Consider the following 24,270-nt stretch of genomic DNA (forward strand, 5'->3'; position numbering starts at 1 on the left):
TAACCACAATTTTTTTAACATAACCTAAATTCTGGGACACAATTTTTTGTAACATAACTTTGGCTAAAGTGAGCCTGAGAAACGACTACCGACTTTACTGCAATGAAACAGGAAACATTTGAATCTAAGCGTGGATAAGTGTGTATGTAGAGGAACTCAGAAAATCACTTTTTAAACCCTTAAGCCGAATTTACTTTGTGAAAAAACATGTCTAACCTTCATCACTCTGTCATCCTAACTCCGATTCAAATACAAAAAAATATATTACATGATTTTTGCCCCGAGTCAAAATACAATTACGATGAGTTATATTTATTATCTTCATAACATTTAACGTTTCTTCATTTGAATCATTTTAGCCAATGGCATTGGTTGGACACGAACATCAATGCCATCGATACCATAATAATCAGTAGAATCCGAACATGGTTGACAACCACAGGCCGATGGAATTTCCAATTGTTTAGAGATCTTTGTGCCATCTTCACAGGTCAACTCAACCGAAATGGATTTGTATGATTTAATGTTGCAACAGTGGCAAATCTTGTCTTGCATTAGAGTTTCTGTCGGTGAGAGAGAGGAAGGAAATGTTAGCTATAAAGTTCTCTGAAAATTCGAAGAGAATTATCTTACCTCTGTTATATTTCGAACCGGAGTTACAGGAACCCATACATTCAGTGAAGCCTTGAATTGGTTTCTCATTAATGCAAATACCATGGCCCATGGCATTGACCTTAACCAAGTTACGGGTCTCCGATTCGGCCAAGGAAACGGGCAGACAATCAGCTACAAGAGGGATAAAAAAAAAGTTATGGTGTAGGGTTAAAAGCTTGTTTTTGAATTTAAATGTTCAACTTACTTTGATCTTCCGGCTTGGGTACTTCTTTACATATCTTACAACAGCTGTCTTCCTGATCCATCAACAAATGTTCCGGACAACTGCTAACATCTGGACATGTTTCCCTTACCGAGCTGACAATCAAACTATTACCCTTTTCGATACAGGCAAATGTGGTACAACTATCTTCCGATTTCCATTCCTGCTGAGGTTCATACAACTGACCATCCAAGACACACTGGGTCTGGACACATTCACCACAACATTTACTCAAATCCTTACGACGATATTCAAAACCAGGACCACATTTAGTATCACATTTCACTTGGGTGGTAAGCAATTTGGCAGTATCATGTGGACCATAGGTACATTGTAGAATATTGCATGGATCTTTAGGATCAGTCCATATATCGGTAATCTTCTTAGTGTATTTCTGATTAGGACCATCTTCAACAATACAAACATCCTTGGGTGGAGCACAATAATAGATGGGACAGCAGTCATTGGGTTCATGTTTCGTGAAGACTTCATAGAATTCTTCAATACAGAATTCAGGTTTCTTGGGACATTGAGAAATGTCGCATACAATTTTCTGTGTCGGGCAACAGCCAGCTTCCTCCTTAACCAATTTTTCACCAGGTTTCAGAGCCGAAGGTTCGGTCAGAGGTTCACATTCTTCTTTGGGTTTGCATTCTGAAACGAAGATAATCGAAATAGGGTGAAAAAATGTTCGAATATTCTGTTAAGAGGGCTTTCAAGTTTGAGGAAAACAATTCAAAACTCTACGAATTTTGTGCGGAAAATATGACCAAAAGCCTCAAAATAGCTAAAATGTATTGTTCGTTCTATGTTCAGTCTTGTAGATCCATACGTTTCAAAAGACGGCGATCTGAAAATGCCTGAAACCCCAAATCTAGATAAATTAAATATCATCTTCATATACTCACCACAAATATACTGAGGACAACCATCCGGTCCGGTCTTAACCTTCTTAAACTGGCCAGGACCACAAATGGGCATCAATGGTGCCAAACAGTCCTCACGTGGTGGCTGTTTGGGTTCCTGGACACATGTGTAGCGTGGACAACATTGATCCTCCGTGTTGGCTATCTTCTGCTGGACAAATCCTTCGGCACAGATATTCTCTTCGACCAAACATTTACGTTCCATACATTGAGTTTTACCCTGTTTATCACACAAACATTCGGTACATTTATCCTTTTGCCATCTCTCGCCAGGCATACGTTCAGGATCTTCACATTTTACACACAGCTCCTCGCTAATACATTTACCATTCTCCATTACTTTGTGTGGTGGACAGAAGCAACCCTCATAACGTTCACTGGGTGAACACATATCATCGGTATCCAGGGTATTAACCATGGTATTGGTATTAATGTTGACAGCTTGGAATTCATTGAGGCGTTCCAAGGTATCACAGGTCTTGGTGCAGCCACACGACTCATAATGCATATCAGATGGACAATCATATGGACACAAATTGGGGCTACGCCAGTCCAAGCATATTCCATGTTTGGCACATTCCTTGGCATAGGCAGCCAACGATTCGCAGGAACCCTTTTGATCATTACCCGGTTTACACAAATCCTGTTGGCATGTGGATATGTAAGGCAGTGGGTCCACAATCATATTACATTTACCAAAGATATTATCATGGAACAACAACATGCAAGGATCTTTCTCTGGTGACAATGGTAAGCATTCATCTTCCTTGTGAGTCTCACTCAAACACTCATCTGCATCTACCCCCAATTTAGGTTCATCGGCCTTCCATGAATCAATGACATCGACCAATTCTTTGCCAATCTTTTTACCTCCCTTCTTCTTCTTTTTGGCGGGATTTGGTTGCAAATCATTATTGGGATTACCATCACAATCACCGCATAAACCTTCCAATTTACCACCATATTTGACACTCGGCACACCAAGAGAGAATTTCAAATCATCAAAGTCAGCCTTAAATTCAACTTGGGCTTCAGTTAAACTGAGTACCAGTTCCTTGCCGGGTATATCCTTCAAATTAATCCATGTGTCCTTATATGGTAATTTCTTAACACTGAAGCCATCGACAATGGCCTGCAATTGCTTTGATTTCTTTGGATCACGTTGTATATGTATCAGATGATCGCCATTAAGGATGTGCAGCGATTTGGCACAGCTTGCATGTTCGGGAGCGTTGAGTTTACCCAATTTACGACAATCCTCCATGTTGACATAGACCTACATGGTGAAATAGAAGTTTATAGTTGAGTAATGTGGCGTAGTGCAGCGGATAGCGTGCCAGGCTACAAAGCGATGGGTCCTGGGTTCGAATGTCCGCGAATTTTATTTTGGGGTTTGGGTGGAAGCTGCTGGTTCAACATGAAAATTGTAAATGAAACAAAACAAATTGTATGCGTAATTCCCTGGATGCTATACCTAAACAGGGACCAATATAGATAACTTCATGTAGGAATTACCGAATATTTGGAGATATCATTATATTAGGTGCTATGCCTAATTGAGGAGCGATAGAGCTCAATTTCGAACGTAATATTTTTGCATCACAAGACATTCCTTAATGCTTAATATAAAAAATAACGAAAATTCGTAGGTATCATCATATGGGGCTAGATTTCAATGCGGACAGATACATTTCATTGTGGAACCTGACGATCTACCTTAATTCGTTTAGAGGCTAGATAGACTGATATTCTTAAATCATACAATTTTACGCTGATCAAGAATAGGGTCGGAAATGATTATTTCAATGAGTTACAAGTGGAAAAACAAACATAATATACCCTTTAAACAATGGGTATGGTTATAGCAAGGATACCCTCCTACCATTCACAATTGTACTGGATGAAATATTGAATGAAGTCTCCTCTCAGAAAAGATGCATAACATAGAGTCTTTCACAAGAGTTCAAAGATTTAAAATATTCTGGCCGAACACTATAAATAATGTAGAGCTGTGGAACATAACGAACCAGGAACCCATAAAAATGTGAGCTAAACGAAAAAAAAAAATGGATTGGTCACACCTTAAGAAAAAATGTCCATAGCACATCCAGAATGGTTTTGAATAGAATCCCCAAGGATCAAGAAATCGAGGTCGACCAAAAAACACTTGGCGGCGAACAACAGAACTAAGACAAGACAGGGGAAGATGCAAAAACAACGATAAGATATGACGTAAGATGACGGTGCTATGCTCCAAAAAAGAGTAACAAGCAAAATGCAGAGGATCTCCTAAATACAGAAAAGATGCTGAGAGAATCCTCTATGTAGCAGAGTTCCAAAAGAGTATTCAGGAAAATGTGTATAAAATCGATTCTGCTATATGACAAAAGTTACAGGTATTCATCAACAGATGCCTCAGGATCATATGCAAAATATTCCGGCCCAACAGTTTCTTATGCTGTAGAGAGGTGTAACCTATCGAACTAGGAACCCATACAAAATTAGATTAAGGGAACCCCACCCATTCTCGATTTTAATTTTTCAAGATTTTCAATGGGCTGGCTAATCAATACCAATGCTTCTTAAGTTTTGTAACTTTGCACATATATATTTGAAGATTTAAAAAAGAAGAAAAATAATTTACAAAAAATTTTTGTTGTTGCTTTGTTGTTGTTTTTTGTAATTAAAGAAAAGTCCTTATTTTTGATGGCGGGCATGATAACTCCTCACTGGATCATCGGAATCCGAAAATTCCAACGGTGTTAGAAAGAGTACATGTCTGGCTCTCGTATGAACTAGGATTATTGACTTCGCTCTAAAATTAACAAAATGGCGGACCTTTGAAAAAATATTTTTGAAAAATCGCCAAATTTTGACCAAAAACCAAGTTAAAAAATAAGGAAGATCTACATCGATTGGCTTTATCCTAGTTCATATGATAGCTATACACTCACAGAGAAACGTGTAAAAATTTGTAATCGATTGGGTTATTAGTTTTTGAGTTATCGTGCCCGCCATTCGCAAAAGAGAAAAATGCGTTCAAAGTTTGAGAAGCCCTTTAGCCGTCACTTGATGCTGACACAATAAATTGGCTATATCTTCAAGAGTTCTGGAGATTTTCACTTGAATCGAATTTAATCAAAAAAAAATTTTGACCCCGAGAATGGGGGGGTCCCCTTAAACGAAGGAATTGGAGATGAATTGGCCACACTTTAGGAAAAAATGTCCATAGCATATCGAGAATAGCTCCTGAATGGGATCCACAAGGTTGAATAACTCGAAGTCGACCATGAAACACGTGGTGGAGAACATTAATTCAAGAAGTAAAATAAAATGATTGCATTATGGAAGCTCTATGCTCTCAAAATGAGTAACAGAAAAAATTCAGAGGATCTCCTACCTATAGAAAAACTGCCGACAGGATCCTCTCAATAGCAGAGTTCCAGAAGATTTATAAAATTATTTCTGCCATGGAATGCCTCCTGCATAATGTAAGGTGGGCGAAGAAAGGCTATGGGTCGACCTCTGTCCATATAACAACAACAAAAGAGTTTCTGGAGGTTTTCCTGAAGAAGTTCAACTGTCTATAAAAAACACTTCTCTATTTCAGTACACAGAATACTTGCGGAGAAAGGTCGTTTGAAAATGTTTGCTGATAATATGCTATGCTACAAAGTGACGTTTTTCTGTCTATAGATGAATTTCAGATCTTGTTCTGGCTACACAACAACTTCTGAAGGTCTGTTGGAGGTATTTATCTGATGAAAAATCTCTGCATACAAAAACCCTGAAAGGAAGTTCATCTAACTATAGAAAAGTTAGCGAGGGTTCCTTGTCAATAGAATTGCGGATGAAGATATTTATACCCTTCACCACACTGTGGTACAGGGTATTATGTCTTTGTGCATATGTTTGTAACAGGTAAAAGGAACCGAGATAGACACATGGTTCCTTTTGAGAATATGCATAGAATCACTTTCTTAGTCGATTTACGCATGTCCGTCCGTCCATGTATTTTTGTGTACAAAGTACAGGTCGCATTTATTATCCGATTTGGATGAAATTTAGCGTATATCACTTATTTGGCGCAAGGACGAACCCTATTGAAATTAGGAAAAATCGGTTCAGATTTAGATATAGCTCCCATATATATTTTCGTCCGATTTAATGTAAATGGTGCACCAAAGTCCCTATATATCTCTCGATTTGCACGAAATTTGGCACAGCGTAATGAATTAGGTATAGAATGATGTGTGTTAAGTTTCCTGAAAATCGGTTCAGATTTAGATATAGCTCCCATATATATTTTCGGCCGATTTAATGTAAATGGTGCACCAAAGTCCCTGAAAATCATTTGATTTGCACGCATTTTTACATAGTGTATTGAATTAAGTCTAGAATGACGTGTGCTAAGTTTCGTGAAAATCGGCTTAGATTTAGATATAGCTCCCATATATAGTATCACCCGATTTTATGTAAATGGTGCATCAAAGTCCCTATATATCTTTCGATTTGCACGAAATTTGGTATGGCCTACTGAATTGGGTCTAGAATGATGTGTGCTAAGTTTCGTGAAAATCGGTTCAGATTAGATACAGCTTCGCCCGATTTTAGGTAAATGGTGCACCAAAGTCCCTGAAAATCATTTGATTTGCACGAATTTTGGCATAGCGTATTGAATTAAGTCTAGAAAGACGTGTGCTAAGTTTCGTGAAAATCGTTTTAGATTTAGATACAGCTCCCATATATAGTTTCGCCCGAATTTAGGAAAATGGTGCACCAAATCTTTTGATTGGCAAGAATATGGGCATTGCGTACTAAATTAAGTCTAGAATGATGTGTACACCTCCTATAAATATTTTCGTCATCTTTAAGTAAATTGTGCACTAAAGATACATAGCTTGGCCGATTGACACAACGTACTGTAGTTAATTTAAATAACCTCGGGCAGGTTTGCTTGAAATCGATAGTTTCCATATAAAATTTCGACTTATTTATGTTAATTGTACACCAAATAATCAATGGGTGTCTGATTGAGATTAAATTTTGAACAGTGCAGCGACGTCTTTTCGGATATATATGTAGAATATACCTAAAGTGGTGAAGGGTATCATATAGTCGCCCCAGTCCGACTTTGCTACTTTCCTTACTGGGTTTTTCTTCTAGATTTGACTTATGAGCTGTCGTAATTCTTCTGTCAAGAAGAGATGTTGATCGTCTCCTGACGATACAACACTTGGCAAAGTTTTATTAGATGACTTTTGTTTGAGGAGGTATGTAGGTGTATATAAGAAGCCCTTAAGGTACTTAGTCTATAAAAGAGCTGCTGTCCGCCTTCTGCCCATAAAAAGTAAGAAAATTTTTCTAACTATAAAAGAGTTACAGAGAGTCCCTAGTCAATTGAAGTGCGGATGAAGATATTTTGTCCATAAAAGTGAAGAGCCGTTGAAGGTATTTTTGCCTATTTTTGCCTGTAAAATCCATTAAGGACCTTTTATATATAGGAGGACATTTTCATATTATCCACTTTACACAACAACTTACCTGGAAGGTATGAACACCGGGCAGGACAATATCACGCGACAACAAATAAGTACAATTGCCATTGAATTTGAATTCTCTACGATCATAGGTGAAATATTTCTTGGCTCCTATTGTATCGCAGACGCAATCCTTACACTCGGAAATGGGGACACAAGTTTCACCCTTGCGTACAGTACCCTCAGGACAATAACAACCCGAAAAGCAAACATCCGATATGACGGGACAATCATCGGTATTCAAAGTATCACATGAAGGTTCGCAGCGACGCTTATAACAATCCGAGTGGACAAATGGTGCAGGGCAGGCAATTTCTGTAAACAAATAAATTAGAAATTAAGACATTTTTTGATTATTTGGTTCGCTTATTTAACTTACCACATTGATGTTTGGCTCTCCAGGTATCCAATTTCACATTGGGACTAACAGAAAGACATTGTTTGACATAATCCTCCATTAGATTGCAGCGACATTTCTTTACATCACCATTGTGGACCCGCAAGCATTCACAAGTTGTCTCAATACATTTACTGGCGAATTGTTTGTAGCTAACAGATTTCTTGCAATTGATGAATTCATCAAACCTACGCGAAAAAATAGAACATCAAAAAATGTAGATTCACAAATCTACCTCTTCTCTCTCTTTCCCCTCTCCTAATACTCACTTAATGGAATTACACAATGTCAATGCTTGTGTACGCATTTTCAATGGACATGTCTGTGGATAACATTGATCCTTGGGTGTTTTGTTGTCAAACCAGCTGTCACCAAATTTAGCTGTATTCGTCAATAGCGTACCATCGGGCGAACGTTTATCATTGCTAGCATTACCATCATAGTAACCACACAGACCATCAACAGTTTTGATGAATTTCGAAGAAATACCAATGCGTATATAGCCAATATCATCATAACGAACCCAGAAACCATGTTCGGATGAGACCACCATAACCGTGTCACCAACTTGTGACACGATAAACGAAGCCTTACAAATCGGCGAGTTAATCAGTTGCTGTACCGTATAATCGAAACCATTGAAATTTAAACGTTTACGGGGTTTCACAATCAATGTGGCATCACGAACGGTATCCTTAATGGTTATGGTCTTACGACATACTTTGCGGGTTTCATCCGTACACTCCAGGTGAACTGAAAGATACGAGAATGGGAAGATGTCATAAAACTTGTAGAAAATATTATATTTTTGCAAAAACAAAAATATTATATAAGGCCCATGAGACCGATACACGATCTTCTGCATACAAAATATCGATAAGGACCTGATAAGCTGAATGGTATCGGTAACCCTCATAGTTGAAAGCCCAAGCTAATTTATTTGCCCAAATTTATAAATCCATAAATAATCGAGGGCAATCAGTGGGTCTTGGGGAGACGCTAAGTGTCGAGGTGAAATTGGTGCCCCTTAGAAATCTATTTTCGAACGAAGAATTGTTAAGCATATCAACAACTTGTTCTGACTTAGCTGTCTAGTCCTTGCCATAGTAAGAAGCTATGTCAATATGTGTTTGGTAAGATGCATTAATACTGTTGTGCCTAAAGAGAATTCTAATAAAGATGCACACATGTTCCCGTTAACCAGGGCGTAAGCAAAGTCCAAGGCACGACGGCATGGGCTCGACGCCAGCATAGCCACTAGCAGCATCCTAGAATCTGCAACCGAGAGTTTAGAAGGAAGAGAAAGGCCGGACTTGGGATGGGTGAATAAAGTACTGACAACGCAATTAACAACGTCACAAGAAATACCGGAGAGATATTCACGAATAAGGAGGGAAGGAATGGTGAGTGTACAAGTAGTTTAACAAGTGATTTATAACCAAGTCGACGAAAAGATCCGTCGTGAGCCTTTATTCAAAGACATAAAGAGCCATCGTGGGCCTTTATAGAAAAGTGTTTTAACCGTGAGGCCTACATAGAAAACAGTATGAGTGACCGTGAAGTTAAGGATCCGTGTGGTACCGAATTTCAAATTCAGCACTACAGCGCATCTAAGAGTTTCGAGGAGTGGGTAACATATTTGCGAAATTATGATCGGGACATCGTGGAATAATTGAGAAAGCGTTTTGCCAAGGTCCTGAGCGAGGAGCACGACCAAAAATGTCTCAAAAAGCTACTGATTCTAAGTCAAAGCACGAACAACAACAACTGTAAACGAAGTCAACAAAATGCTGACCCGCTTTCAGGTGATATGACTGCCTTGGCAGCCTCGGTCTTAACTTTTCTAAGTGCAACTCCCTACTTCTATCCCTAGTGATATTGATTTGATATCTCCAACTCCACCATTCTTGAGGACATCAGTGCGTACCTGTATTTAATTGAGAAAGCTGAAACTTCCTGTCCTAGTGAAGAGATTGGGATGATTTTCCCTTGACGGTCAACGATCATGTCAGGTGCCTACCCGGTGCCGATGATCTTCCCTTTGAAACAATGGATGATTCATCAGCACAATGTACCACAATCTATGGTTTCAATACTAAGAAAGCACCAACAGGATGATCTACCAGAGTGCGATAAACTTTTGTAAGTGATTTATCGAGCTAACTCTACTACACACCTTTCTACTATCTGTGGGATGACACCACCCGAACTCAAGATGTCTGTTGGATGTATTTATCTGATGAAAAATCCGCATACAAAAACCGTGAAAGTCGTCCGTCCACAGAAAGCTGCTGACCACAACAACTGCTGAACGTCTGTTGGAGGTATTTATCTGATGAAAAATCTCTGCTGCCAAATATGGCAGGGGAAAACGACGATAGGCGATTGAAAAAATTATAATTCATCAGTGCAATAAACCACCAATTGAGTCAATGACGAGAATGCATTCCACAAGAAGATCTTCTGGAGCACGATAAACTTCTGAAAGCGGTTAATCGAATGAGACTGATATATCATAACGGGCAAGGAATTCTTTCAATTCAAGAGGAATCTAAAGAGTAGCCTAAGTACGACTGGCAGAATGTGCTCGATCAGGAGCTTCGAGAGCGTCCCTGATTGATATCATCCACTATCAAATTTAGTCCGGAATCTCTAATCAATCAGGAGGTCCCTGAATAAGACCATGTGTATCCCATCACCCACAAAAAGTATCAATGACGTGGAAGCACCCAACAAGAAGATCTACCGGAGAACGATAAACTTCTGAAAATGGTTCTTCGATTGGAACTGAAATATCTAAATGGTAGTCTAAGTACGACTGGGAAAATTTAGGCAACAATCTCTAATCAATTGAGAAATTCGAGGGCATCCGTAAATGATACCATCCACCACTGCAAAGGAAGGTAAGGGCGTGACTAGGTTGTTCAGAAGGAGATGGCGTAAATGGGGCTCTACACAGTGCTCATCGAAGAAAATCAATTACGTGGAATCATTCTTCGAATGAAACTGAATGTCTAAAAGGCAGCCAAATACGACTGAGAAAATGTAGTCAACAATCTCTAATCAATCGAGAGATTGGAGGGCATCCGAAAATTATACCATACACCACTGCAAAGGAAGGTAAGGGTGGGTCTAGGTTGTTCAGAAGGAGAGGGCGTAAAAGGCTCTACAATGGGCTCATCGAAGAAAATCCAAAGAACGAAAGGTAAAGACGTGTCTTGGTCGTTCAGAAGGAGTGTCCGTAAAAAGAGTTTCAATTATATGAAGCCCAAGGACAGAGCGAAGGAAGGTAATGACGTGTTTATGTCGTTCAGAAGTTGAAGAAATTGAAGCATTAAAATGAACTCTTCAAAGAATATCTAAATCCAAAGAAAGGATGATAAAAGCGTGTCTAGGTCGTCCAGAAGGAGAGCCCGTAAAAATAGTTCTAAAAAGGCAACCCCAATCATAGGAGGCCCATTGGAAAAAGATATTTGAAAAATATATTCAGGAATCTATAATTAATCAAAAACTTTAAGGAGGTCCCGGAATAATGCCATATACCAGAAGGAAGGTAAGGACGTGTCTACGTCGTCCAGAAGTTAATAGGCTTTACAAAGGCGTATACGTATGAACATAGCCGTGTGGCTAACCAAATCCAAAGAAAGAACGGTAAAGTTGTGGCTAGGTCGTTCAGGAGAAGAGCTCGTAAAAATAGTTCTAGAGGAAGGAATCGGAGGAAGCCCAAGTAAGACTGGGAAATGTTGTAAGGGATCTCCTATCAATCAGCACCTTCTGCACGGGAATATACATATGAACCCAACCGTGTTGATCCAAACCCAAAGAAAGAAAGGGAATGGCAGGTATGGTCGCTCAGAAAGAGAACCCATAAAAATAGTTTCAGAAGGCCATCCCAATCTGAGGAAGCACAAATTCGACTGGAAAAACTTAGTCAGATATCTCAAATTAATCAGGGCCTTCGAGGAGATCTCAAAATAAAGACATCTACTAGTACAAAGGAAGGTAAGGTCGAATGTATATCGTTCAGAAGTTGTGGGTTCATATGAACCCAACCTCGTGGATCTTCGAAAACGATAAAGCTAGTCATGTGAAAATTGGATTTTACACCACAATTTCTCTGCCTAAGATCTTCGAAGTAATTCGAAAAAATCATTGTGCACCATGACAATGCGAACTTTTACAACTAGGCTCAAAGCATCGTAATTTTGATCGGCTAAAACGCCTTGAATTGGTATTCAAAGACATCTTTTTATTACGGCACATCAGGAAAAATGCAGAGTCAGCGATTTTTTTTTTTTTTTTTTTTTTTTGACAGAAGATTCTGTTGAAGCTTTGTTTTCGATATGTTTTAATGGGATGGAAAAAGGGCTTCTATAATATGCATATGCAGAGTACTATGTTAATACTGAAGAGTACTTTGACAATTTTTTGATGATAATAGCCCTTGTTGAATAGCGATCTACATACATCGATTTGAAATTATGTAAAAAATTGAATATGTGTTATAACCTCTTACCTGATATTATCCAAGACGAATTCAATAAATCTCGAGCCAAAATATGACTACATGTCTCATAATTGAATTCGGTACCATCGAAAGTTTTAAAGATTTTTCCGCTAATTTCACAGAAATCATCTTTGCTAGGCTTCAAGACGCATGTATAGGGTGGACAATCGCCAGGCTTAGTCGAAGACATATCCAATTCGACAACATAGTTTTCTGGGCATACAGGTGGTGGACAAGATTTGGTAACATTTTTCTGCACAACAACTTCTTTAATCGGAACACATGTGAATTCAGCACAATCCTCCTCCTTGACAATTTCCAATTCATGTGATGGACGTTCCAAGAATTCCTCCGATGAAGTGATAACTTTAGTCTTTGTGACTTTGCCGTCTTCATCACGCTTAACTGTGACCTTTTTGGTGAAACTAAATCGGTGAAAGTTAGAGAGAAAGGTTGAGTGAGAGATTAATGATGGGATGTCAAATTGGGATTTTATTACGAGAGAGACTTACGTGGAAGAGAACATGCTGGACATTTTCCTTTGTTTCTTTTCAGTGATTTTCATCTTCATTTTGGGTGGACACTCAGGCACGGGACAGCTAATGACTTCCTCTAAAATTGTGAGAATAAATTTGAATATAAAACCCTAATAGATTCGGAATGCATAAAAACTGGTATTCTTACTTTCTGTAATTGTCACATTGGGTTTATTATTAACATGTATGACATTCGAACAGGTGGCATCTTCATCATCGGCACAATCCTTAATACCATTACACCACAAAGTCTCAGCAATACAATCACCACTGGAAGGACACAACTTCTGATGTTTGGGACAAGGTGCACACTTACAATAGCAACCAGTTCCGACAATGGGACGTTGATCGGGTTCCTTGCATGGTGGACACTTCTTGGGTTTGCAGCTGCTATGGCCACCCAAAACACAAGTACATTCTTCGCAAAGTTTATTCTCAAAGGACGAACCAATGGGATAGCTAAAACAAACAGGGAAATCGGGGATAAGAGAAAAATTGGATCATTTGACGTTTATTATACTCACGGTATATAGTTCTCCACACAGGGACACATATTGCTGTGCACACATTTATTGCCATCCCAGAAGAGGTTATCCTTACACTTGCAATTGCCATCTGTGGTGGAGGAGTCAACAATACCCTCGCAAACCAAACATTTGCTTGGTTTTGGTGTTTCAACTTCGACAATATTTTCATTGATGATGGCTGGAAAAAATGTCAAATAATTAGGAAATTTCTCCAAATCGTTTCCACCATGAACTTACGATATTTCTCGAAACAGCCCAAAGGTTCCACACGCATATTAATATTATGTTCATATTTAGCGGGCACCAATTTAATATATTGTGTCAAAATCGGTGTCTTAAAGTAATTTGTCTGTTCCGTATCCTTATCATGATTACCGGGGAATATGCGCGGTAGACCATCAACATCTAATACCTTATTCCATACTAATTTATCCTTGGAGAACATAACTTTGTAGCCCGTTACCCAACCATCTGGACCACCTTTGGTGATGAAACCGGAAATGTTACGTGGCTCCAAGAAATCAAATGCAACATATTCATTAGGTGTATTCAGAGCTGGACGCCAACCAACCGGTGAGGATAGTTTCAATAAATCTATCAGCCTTGGTTTCTTAGCCGGTTTGGGTAAACGCCACACTGTACTGGCCTCCACTTGCTTCGGACTCATTTCATTATTTTCTACACCCATTTTATCCTTGCATTCGATTCCATCTTCATCGTGAATGGGATGTTCGGTGAAGGGTGTAGTCTGTGGTTTCAAGGTGGTAACTTCGGCATGGTTGCAACCCAAAAGTTCAACACGGATTGCAATGGAGTTGTGCCATTTGAGAGGATAAATTTTCAAAGATTTCGCCTCAATGGGAATTTTGAAGAGTGTCTTGGCCGGGGTACGTGGATCTTGTGGACCATTAAATAATTGTGGTTTATCCGTTTCATCGGTAAGGGCGTGATATGCTACACCATCGTGACTATAATATACCTGAAAGGGGATGCAATAAAAAATAAGAATGTGAATTACAGATCACAAGGTGGAGTCAAACTTAAATGTTGACATTCTGTTTGCGATACCTTGAAATATTCGTAAGAAAGGTCTCTTACGAATATTTCATATGGTTAGAGTGAAATTTTTTCTCGCTTTAACCTTATTCGACTGTCTGTTGAAATTAAGATAGAGTTGGAAATATTTGAAAATTTGCACCTACATCGCTCCTAGAATGTTTAGTATTGAATATGGGATACATAGGACCATGTGTTGGTAAAACTCGAATCTACTGTTTAAGGGTTAAACAGCATTTTCAAAACAAATATGTTGAAATTTAGCATTTGGAGCGCAAAATACATTCCAGCAGAAAATTATCAATATAGAAGTTCATAACTTACCCTCCATATTAAAGCCCCAATTTTCGCTATATTTAATGTTTTAAGCTCAATTACCATGTAATTGGACTGTAATTATTTATCGCTGAGCAGTTTCAATTTCGGTACATGATTTCGACAATGATTTCACATAAGTGTTCCGCCCCAATTTTCGATACTTTAACAATATTAGACAAAATTATCACCTGTATTTTAGCATTCGTAAAATAAGTTCAAGAATTCAGAAAATACTCAATATTGGTCTATTTCTTGGTATAGCCTTCATTTTAGTCACAATTGCCATTTAACCTAATTTTCCAACAGTAGTCGCTTTATATTTTGCATTTTGGTTTCTCAAAGGATCCCCATAGAAAATATTAATAAAGGGCCTTGTTTTCCACAGAGATCCCGCATAAAGTTCGCCGTTTTTGACAGATCTAGGCACATTTTCCAAACAATGTTTCTATAAATTAGGCATTTCCGATTTTTTGGAGGATAATATATCACTTGGCAGAAAATTTTCAGAGGCGCGGATTGAAAAACAAACAGTAAGGAAAAATTTCATACCCTTCTTTACTTTGGGTAAATACAAGAGATGCTCATTCATACAATATCCTTTCGATAGAACAGACATTTCATCTTTGGAGGACCATTGGAATCGGGCAAAATTAAATGTGTGAACTACGAATATATTTGAACTAATTTAAAGCAACCATAGGCAATCCAGCATAATTATGTATGGAAGCTATATCTAAATCTGAACTGAATTCAATAAACCTCAATAGAAAACATTGTAGACAAAATGTGCATAAAATCGAACGAAAATATAAATGGGAGCTATATCTAAATCTGACCCGATGTTTACAAAACTTAATACACATCGCACTAGACTGAATTATGTATCGAATGACGTGTGTTAAATTCCGTGAATATCGGTTCAGATTTAGAAGTAGCTCCCATCAGCAACGTACACAGGATTTCATTTCGGGGTGGGGCCCGGTTGTACAAAAAAAAAAATCGCTGTTGCAAACATAAATTTACTGTGAAAAAAATTCATTTCGGGTGGGGTCTCCCCGGGCCGCCCCCCTTCTTACGTCCATGGCCATATATATTTTCGTACGATTCAATGTAAATAAAGCATAAAAGTTCCTATATATCATTTGTCACTATGCCAAATTATGTCTAGAATGACGTGTATTACATTTCTTGAATATCGGTTCATATTTAGTTAGTTCAGATTTAGATATAGCTCCATTATATCTTTTCTTCCGATTTTATGTAAATTGTGCATCAAACTCGTAATGTTTATCCGATTGACACGAAAATTTGCACAACGTATAAAATTGGGACTAGAATGGCGTTTTGTTGAAAATGGTGCAGATGCAGACATAGCTCCGATTTATGCAGATGCAGACATAGCTCCGGGTGTCTGATTGGGAATAAATTTTGAACAGTGCGGCTTACTGAATAACGGTACCAAGTTTTGATTTAAATCAATTAGTCCCATTGCACGCAAACCACTCTAAATCTGCCCGAATGAGATGAAATTTAGCATAGGTTGCAGAAACGCATGTTTATGGATTGATGTTGTCGGTTCACTTCTAGATAAAGATCGCATATTTAAATTCATTTAATTTCATGTGAATGTTCCTTCGAAGGAACACTGACATGAAATTGTTAGGATACGTATGTGAAATATACCCAAAGTCGTGAAGGGTATCATATTGTCGGCCCAGTTCGACTTTACTACTTTCCTTACTGGTTAAAAAATATTTTTCCAAGGATCAACTAAACTGGGGATTAGTAGTGTTGGCGGGTTATTTGGGATACCATTTGTATTTTGTTTTTGCAAAATAGTCAGGCTTAATCCCAGTTTGTTGTTTTTATAAAAACAGAATATAAGGAATATTTTATCAAAAGCTATGACAGGCGTGTATTGAACAGTTTTTTTTCAAAAATCAATAAAGGCATTCATTTCACAGAATATTTTTTCAGGACCAAGAGATGCGAGGATGTTTTAGTAATAAAGAGTATTTTTTTAGGGACCAACACAGATTTATTTTAAAGAAAGTTTTTTTAAAAGGACCAACTAAGTCGTAGATTTTTAAAGAATATTTTTTTAATATCCAACAAAGGCGTGTATATTTTACGAATATTTTTTTAAGGATCACTAACGTCGTGGATTGTTAAGGAATATTTTTTTTTTCAAACCCCAACAAAGGCGTGTATATTTTACGAATATTTTTTAAAGGACCACCAACGTCGTGGATTGTTAAGGAATAATTTTTTTTCAAACCCCAACAAAGGCGTAAATCGAAAACAATTATTGCATGTCTGAAATGTTGTAATTCGGTTTTCCAGACGATAAGATGCCTTCTGCTTGGAAAACATTCTGACATTTTTCCTCTGTTAGGTTAGATGGTTCTGCCGAGGTTGGTTATTAGAATGTCAAGTCTGGCCAATGCACATTTTTCAAGGATTTGTAGAGCATCCTGATAAAATGTTTTCAATATGGATCCATTATTGGACAAAGCTGTCATATTAGAGTTTGACCGATTTTTGGTATTTATATGAACATTTCCCAACCCATTTGGCTCGGTTCGAATTATCTGAAGATAAAGAATGTCCTGGCAGAAATGTTTCAATATATGTCTACATATTTTCACATAGTCATTATGTAAGTGTTCCAATGCCCGCATTTTCCAAACCAAATACCTTCATACATCGTTCCTCAAGAAAAAGAATATCTCTTTTCAATGTTTTTTCATGGTGGAGGGTCCAGTCTAAAAGTCTCTGTAGCAAAAAGACCTCCTGAGAGCTCATATATAGGAACATTTTTTGAGGCATTTAACATATTTAATGGTATTGAATACACAGATCGTTAAATGAGTCTTCCCTGCAAAGAACCTAAGGAGGGGCTTCTACAGGTAGAAATCCTTCTCAGGGTTTTGTGTACAAAGAAGATCTCTCAATAGACTACTATATGTAGATCTTCTTTTAATGGGACTTATATACATAGAGTACCTCTTGAACATAGAACACATCTTCAGACTAATTTTGGTATCTTCTATACATAGATTAACTTTTGAGGGCATTGAAATGATTCTTCTCATAGAAGTATTTTAGTTTGGAATATAATACAAAAAAATAATTCGATCATAATGTTTCGGAACCCCTTTTAACAATTTAAAATGCCCAAACCTAAAGTCGATGATAATTTTTAACCAATTGGATGACATCAGAATGTTTTTGAAACAATTAGATAATGTCGGATAATATTTCTGAAGCAACTGGGTAATAATATTTTCTTTGATCGGATAATAGATCCACGTGGCGACATTATCTTCTTCTTCTTCTCTTTGACTTACCTTGAACAATGTCACATAATTATCAAAATCGGGACTGCCGGCCATAACAACACCATACAATGGTTCAGGATGAGGCAAATCAATTTCCAAATATTGATTTTGATCATTGATCATGGGAGACCAAGCGCCTGTCTTCTCCAAATGGCTATCCGTAAGACGAGCAAATTCGGGAACATACTTGGGACCCAATGAAGTACTGGCCTTGAAAATGGAATCTGGCAATGGTTCATCACCATCAATGACAGGAACCATACTGAAATGTAAAATTTAAAATGTTATGTAAAATTTAGATCCGAAGAAATGTTTTCAAAAATTCTTCGTGAACTTACAATTCAGGATTACACTTCTTGGGTGGTGAAACTGTAACAGGAAAGACGGTAACACCCTCTGGTTCTGGCTCTGATGGTGGTTCTGTGGGGACTTCCTCAATTCTATTGGGCAAACATGTATAGGCATTATCCAAACACTGACAAACTTCCCATTCTCCCACAAATGGCATATGAGGCTGGACATATTTTTCCGTTTTATCCATGCAAGGACAAGCATCAGCCTCAACACAAGTGTTTTCATCACGCCAATATTTACCATCAGGGCATTCAGGGCGACTGGCGGGGACACAGCCAGGTTTGCAGAGTTCACCCTCTTTGCAGAGGCCACGTTTAATTAGGACCTAAAAGCAAAAAAGTTACTATTAAATAAATTCCATTGAAGACTGGGCATCCATCTTACCATTCCATAATAGTGACAGCTACGTTCACATTGATTGGCACATTCCGACCATACTTGACCAGGTGGACATTGTGAGGGAGGTATTACCTCTCCTGGCCTATCATCACACATTGGTTTCAATTCTTGCACAGTGCTAATGTGATCGCAAATATTCATAATGGGATTAAACATCATCGTATCGCCACAGGTCTTTTCGACATAATGCCAGCTGCCATCGGTTTTCGGTTGACAATGCAAGAATTTATGACAATCTCCAGGATATTCCTTATATTCCGCAATCACACTATCACAAGCCAAGCCAATTTCGGGTTTCTCAGTAGGTTTGGGTGTGATCGTAGGCTCAGCATCACATTGACAGAACACACGAATCTCATAGTCGTGACAATTACCCACACAATTTAGACCATTTTGTAGATTGCAGAAAACATTTTCATTCATAATGTCAGACGACTCATGGGTACCCACCACTCGGCATTCGATCTTGGTCATAAATTCTTTTTTACATGTACCATAAATACTTTCGGAATGATTATAATGTGGTAATTTTTCACTGTCATCCAAACGGATGACATTATTCGAATGATAGGGATCCTCATCGAACCAACGGGTCCAACCCTTAATGCACTTGGGTTGCTCCTCGGTCTTAAGTGGTGCAGCTGTGGTTCCCTCAATAACAACTGGTTTTTCTGTAACAACCTCTTCGACACATTTAACACCACTACAGATTTCCTTCTTCTTTGAACAGCGACATGTCGAACAGTCATCCTGATATGTGATATCCCCCTCATAGAAGGTCTTCCCATCCTTGAGCATACAAACTGGTTTACATTGCGATTTTGGTACACATTCCTTATAGGTGTCGTTCAAATAGATGAAACCCTCCTCGCATGGTTTGATTTGACAACCTTCAATGCAATTTTCTTTCTTACACATCTGTTCACCACTCTGCATCAGGAAGTTGTCACAGGTTTCAACAGGGCAAGCCGAGGTACATGACTTGTATTCGGAGCAATGGGAATCGCATTGCATGGCTGCGAAAAAGAGAAAATAAATAAATTGCATAAAGCTAGGAGAAAAGAGAGAGGTAATGAAGTGAGATAGAATGGGAAAAGCTAAGGATCTTCTAGGCTATAGAAGAGCTGAAGGTCATCTAGGCTATATAAGTGCTAAAAGTGATGTAGTTCTTCTAGGCTATAACAGTGATGAAGTTCTTTAAGGCCATAGAAGAGCTGAAGGTCTTCTAGGCTATAAAAGTGATGAAGTTCTTTAAGGCTATAGAAGAGCTGAAGGTCTTCTTGGCTATAGTAGAAGAGCTGAAGGTCTTCTGGGCTATAGTAGAAGACCTGAAGGTCTTCGTGGCTATAGTAGAAGAGCTGAAGGTCTTCTTGGCTATAGAAGTGCTAGTCCATAGAATGGCTGGATGTCTTCTAGCCCATAGAATAACTGAAAGTCTTCTAATCTATAGAAGAAGTGAATGTTTTCTAGCCTATATAAGAGCTGATCTTTTCCTTTGAGGACTCACATAAACGAGATATTTTTAAAGTATCTTGCTCGTAAAAACCTTAGTGGGCCTAGGATTCACCGATTATAGTTTAATAAGTTCTTCTTGGCTATAGAAGAGCTGAAGGTCTTCTAGGCTATAGAAGAGCTGAAGGTCTTCTAGGCTATAGAAGAGCTGAAGTTCTTCTAGGCTATAGAAGAGCTAGTCCATGGAATAGCTGGACGTCTTCTAGACCTTAGAATAACTGAAAGTCTTCTAGTCTTTAGAAGTGAATGTCTGTAGCCTATATAAGAGCTGATCCTTTCCTTTGAGGGTTCACAGAAAGGAGACAGTGAAAGTATCTTGCACGTAAAAACCTTAGCGGTCCTGGATACACAGACTGTCGTTAAATAGCCTTCTACACTGCTGACCTTTTGCGGGTTTCTATACAACAGGATCCACTGAGGTATTCTACATAGAAGATCGTTTGAGATATTCCATACATATAAGGCCTCAGGAGGTACATTTATCCATAGAAGTACCTCTTGAGGTACAGTATTTTTCGGTTAACTGCACATCAAAATTTGCACAAATTTTTGTTCAATTAACCGAGGAACCAATTATCCGAACCCGCTTACAATGAAATGAAATATTTTTGACCCATCATGAGGTTCAATTAAGCGTGGAAACCAATTAACCGTAGGTTCAATTAACCGAAAAATACTGTACCTCAGAAGACTGCCTTTGTCGACATTTGCCCTCCAACTGTAATCATGCTCATCAAAAAACATTGACCAAATCAGGCATCACCAGGTAAGCCTAACATTCAACCGAACCCATCTTTACTATCTAATTATTTTCCTTTAAAAGTTAATATCCCAATTATCGTATGCCCTGCTTCTGTCAAATTAATTTGTCAACATTGGAAAATAACCCTGACCCATCCTTATAACTGATTTCCTCTATGTATCCTTAAAGGATTATCCGACATGTCACACAAATATTTTAAAATCAATTTTTCCCATTGTCAATTTACTGCCAGTCTTCAATAAAAATCCTTGTTACTGAATTCCTGCAAACACACATGCACATATTTGCTAAAGAAAAAAAAACGAAAAGAGAAAATCCGAGCACAAAAAAAAGAAACTCGAACATAATCCACAAATTACACTTCCTTTCGAAGCAAAAATTTAACTTAATGACAAATTTCCGAAGGACTCAACCATTATCCCATACATCAACATCCTGCCATAGATGTTGCTGCTGCAACAATTTTGAATAGCCTGAAAACCTTTGCCAATAAGGAATTAAGTCAACAAGCTAAATGGTTGGTTGGTTTGCTTTCAGCTCATACTCCAGCAGTCGTTATGTCGTCGTCGACGTCGTGACAAATCTCTAATAGCCACAATAACGATTATAAGATTATACAAATCAACTAATGTTCGTTCCATGAATAGCCTCCACCACCCGCCACCCCAAAAGCCAATACCGAAAAAAAGTCTTTAAGGATCTATTAAAGCCATAAGAGACCCTTGAAAATTTCAGTGTCGTCTCATTGTTGTCGTCATGTTGAACAAAAGCGTTACGGATGAACGGACGGACGGACGAATGAAAATGTACGTACGTACGAGCGAACGCCAATCAAGTCATGTATGTCGCTTGTAATGCATTACTCCATTTTTACCTATGCATGTGAAGTGAATAAATGAGTGACTATACACTTCGAGTTGGGTATAACCATGTGTGAATTCTTACTACACAGATGCTGCTGATATGCCCCATCCTAAGTTTGTCAAGTAGTCATTGGATAGAGTTGGTGCTGGGGAGAGTGTGTGTGTGATATAAAAATCCACTGCCAGTAGAATGACAATGGCAACATATTGAACAATGTGCCCGAACAATCTTTTGGTAATTTTGTTCTCCACATTTGGTTTCCATTGAAGATTGAGGGGGCTTCGAGAAGGTTTGGATTCTTTGTCGAAGTGTGGATTGGTATGATATTTTGGGAAATAAGGGGTCTTATATTCATAGAAGACTTCTTAATGATAGAAAAGGTTTAAAGATATGAAACGCTTTATAGTGTCTCCTAAGTAGAGAATGATCCATGAGTTACTCTATTTGAAGAGCAATGATTCACGGAAGGAATTTCTACCGGCCTTAAAAGAGACATCGTAATTTGTAGATGGGTCCGTTGTTGGCATACGAAAATGTATAGGGGATGTTACATTCTTCTATATTTCTGCGTTATGTGGTAGTACCGAATACCGAAAAAGTGTGGAACTTCTATATGGAGATTATATATAACATGGAGAATTTTCCTCGAAAACTTTTTTTACCTTCCAATGGGGGAATCATACAAAAACCTACAAAATATGGAGTCTATGTCAACACATTGATTTAAATGCCGATCATTGGGGTGTAGTGTAGAGCCCGAATACACTCCAAAATGACTATTGAAACACGTTGGATCTCTTCAGACCCATAGAACTCTTCAAGAGGCTTCTGATAGGTAGAAGATACCTTATAGAATATAAGTAATATTTTAGCCATTTCTGGCTCTGAAGAGAATAGGTACAGTTGAAAATTGTAAGTAAACATGCTTTCTATAGGTATAATATATATGAAAGGTGTATTCTGTAAAAACGTGACACTAATAGGGGTATTCTGAAAGGAAATGGCTCCCAATATAGTCCTATTTATTTAAGGATTTTCAATATCTAGATGACCTCTCAAGGATTTCCTATTCCATAAATGATAAGTTGTGAAGGACTTTCTGGGTATGAAACCTGAAACGATCCTCGATAAATGATAAGTGGAAGGTGTGAATGACTTCCTCCTTAAGAGGTCCATATAGCTAAAACAGGAAAAGATCCATTACCCAGTATAAAAACCTCCCTTACTTAACCGATATCTTAAGTGCCTCCTGTACCTAAACATATATTCTTTGGGAGGTCCTTCTGTGTATACTCCGTAGTCAGAAAATATTCTGAAATTATTATCTTGATAGCCCTCTATAAATGGAATACCTCTTTAACATATTTCATAAATGTATGACCTTTGAGGTTTCTCTGCATAAAGATAAACAAATATAAGAAGCACACTCAGGTGCATATAGACGACATCTTAGGGATCTTCTACAAGTAAAACACCTTTCCAATAGGGTCTTCTGAACACGGTTTACATTACATCGACATCTTAGTGATCTACAAGTAAAACACCTTTCCATGAGTGTCTTCTAAACACGGATTACCTCTTAAACACATTACTTCCATAGAAAACATCTTAAGGGCTCTCCATAAATATAATACGTATTTGGATATTTAGTACATATAGGACCACCGAGGAATCTCTATAAATAGAGGACATGTTAAAGGGCCTTGAAGGTCTCATTGAACCTTGTGTGCCTAAGAAAATATCTTGAGGGTCTTTATGATATTAAAGAGTTTTAAGGTTTCTCTACATAAAGATAATTTAAACATTTGTATTCAATCCCCAGCCGATCTCTCTTATACATGAAATACCTTTTCAGGTGATTTCGAACATAGAGTACCTTTTAAGGGCATTCCTTAGTCAAAATACCTTCTTAGAATATTATAAAGCAAGAAAAACATTTTAAGTGTCCAGTATAAATGAATACCTCTTTTTACCTCATACATGTATGACTTTTGAGGAACCTCTAGGTATGGAGGACATCTTGTCTTTCATACATTTAGGACTTTTGAGTAACTTCAAAGTATAGAGGGCACCTTGAAGGACCTTTATGACCTCTGAAGAAAATTTCTTAACCAAAAGACCTCCTTAGAGCAATATAGAAATGGGATCCTCTATAAATATAATACCTCTTTAGGGGTTTTCATACATTTAGGACTTTTTAGGATCCTCTATTGAAAGATAACTTAAACCTATAAGAAGTCCCCTTATGTATATTCAATTTCCAGTTTATATCTTAAGGGTCTGCTATTTATAAGGGTGACTTCTCTAAATATTTGCCACCAGTAAAGGGCCTTATAAATGCAGATTTCACCTT

General features: G+C 38.0%; 1 protein-coding gene across 1 annotated transcript in view; it reads right to left on the reverse strand.

Moving 5' to 3' along the window:
- Positions 1-330: 330 nt before the first annotated feature.
- The window catches only part of LOC133331343 (hemocytin), a 49,995-nt gene continuing 26,055 nt past the window's right edge, over positions 331-24,270 (reverse strand). The window contains exons 15-29 of the mRNA XM_061539740.1: positions 18,764-19,794; positions 18,364-18,704; positions 18,035-18,287; positions 13,548-14,289; positions 13,308-13,488; positions 12,920-13,242; positions 12,760-12,859; positions 12,257-12,672; positions 8,010-8,493; positions 7,723-7,928; positions 7,348-7,658; positions 1,786-3,079; positions 860-1,531; positions 634-786; positions 331-563 (exon numbers count right to left, since the gene is read on the reverse strand). Of these exons, the coding sequence (XP_061395724.1) occupies positions 331-563; positions 634-786; positions 860-1,531; positions 1,786-3,079; positions 7,348-7,658; positions 7,723-7,928; positions 8,010-8,493; positions 12,257-12,672; positions 12,760-12,859; positions 12,920-13,242; positions 13,308-13,488; positions 13,548-14,289; positions 18,035-18,287; positions 18,364-18,704; positions 18,764-19,794 (6,740 nt within the window). The remainder of the gene's footprint in view (positions 564-633; positions 787-859; positions 1,532-1,785; positions 3,080-7,347; positions 7,659-7,722; positions 7,929-8,009; positions 8,494-12,256; positions 12,673-12,759; positions 12,860-12,919; positions 13,243-13,307; positions 13,489-13,547; positions 14,290-18,034; positions 18,288-18,363; positions 18,705-18,763; positions 19,795-24,270) is intronic.

This window comes from Musca vetustissima, unplaced genomic scaffold (assembly GCF_032173495.1).
Source record: "Musca vetustissima isolate MV318-11 ecotype Yass unplaced genomic scaffold, APGP_CSIRO_Mvet_v1 utg119750, whole genome shotgun sequence".
Classification (NCBI taxonomy): Eukaryota; Metazoa; Arthropoda; class Insecta; order Diptera; family Muscidae; genus Musca; species Musca vetustissima.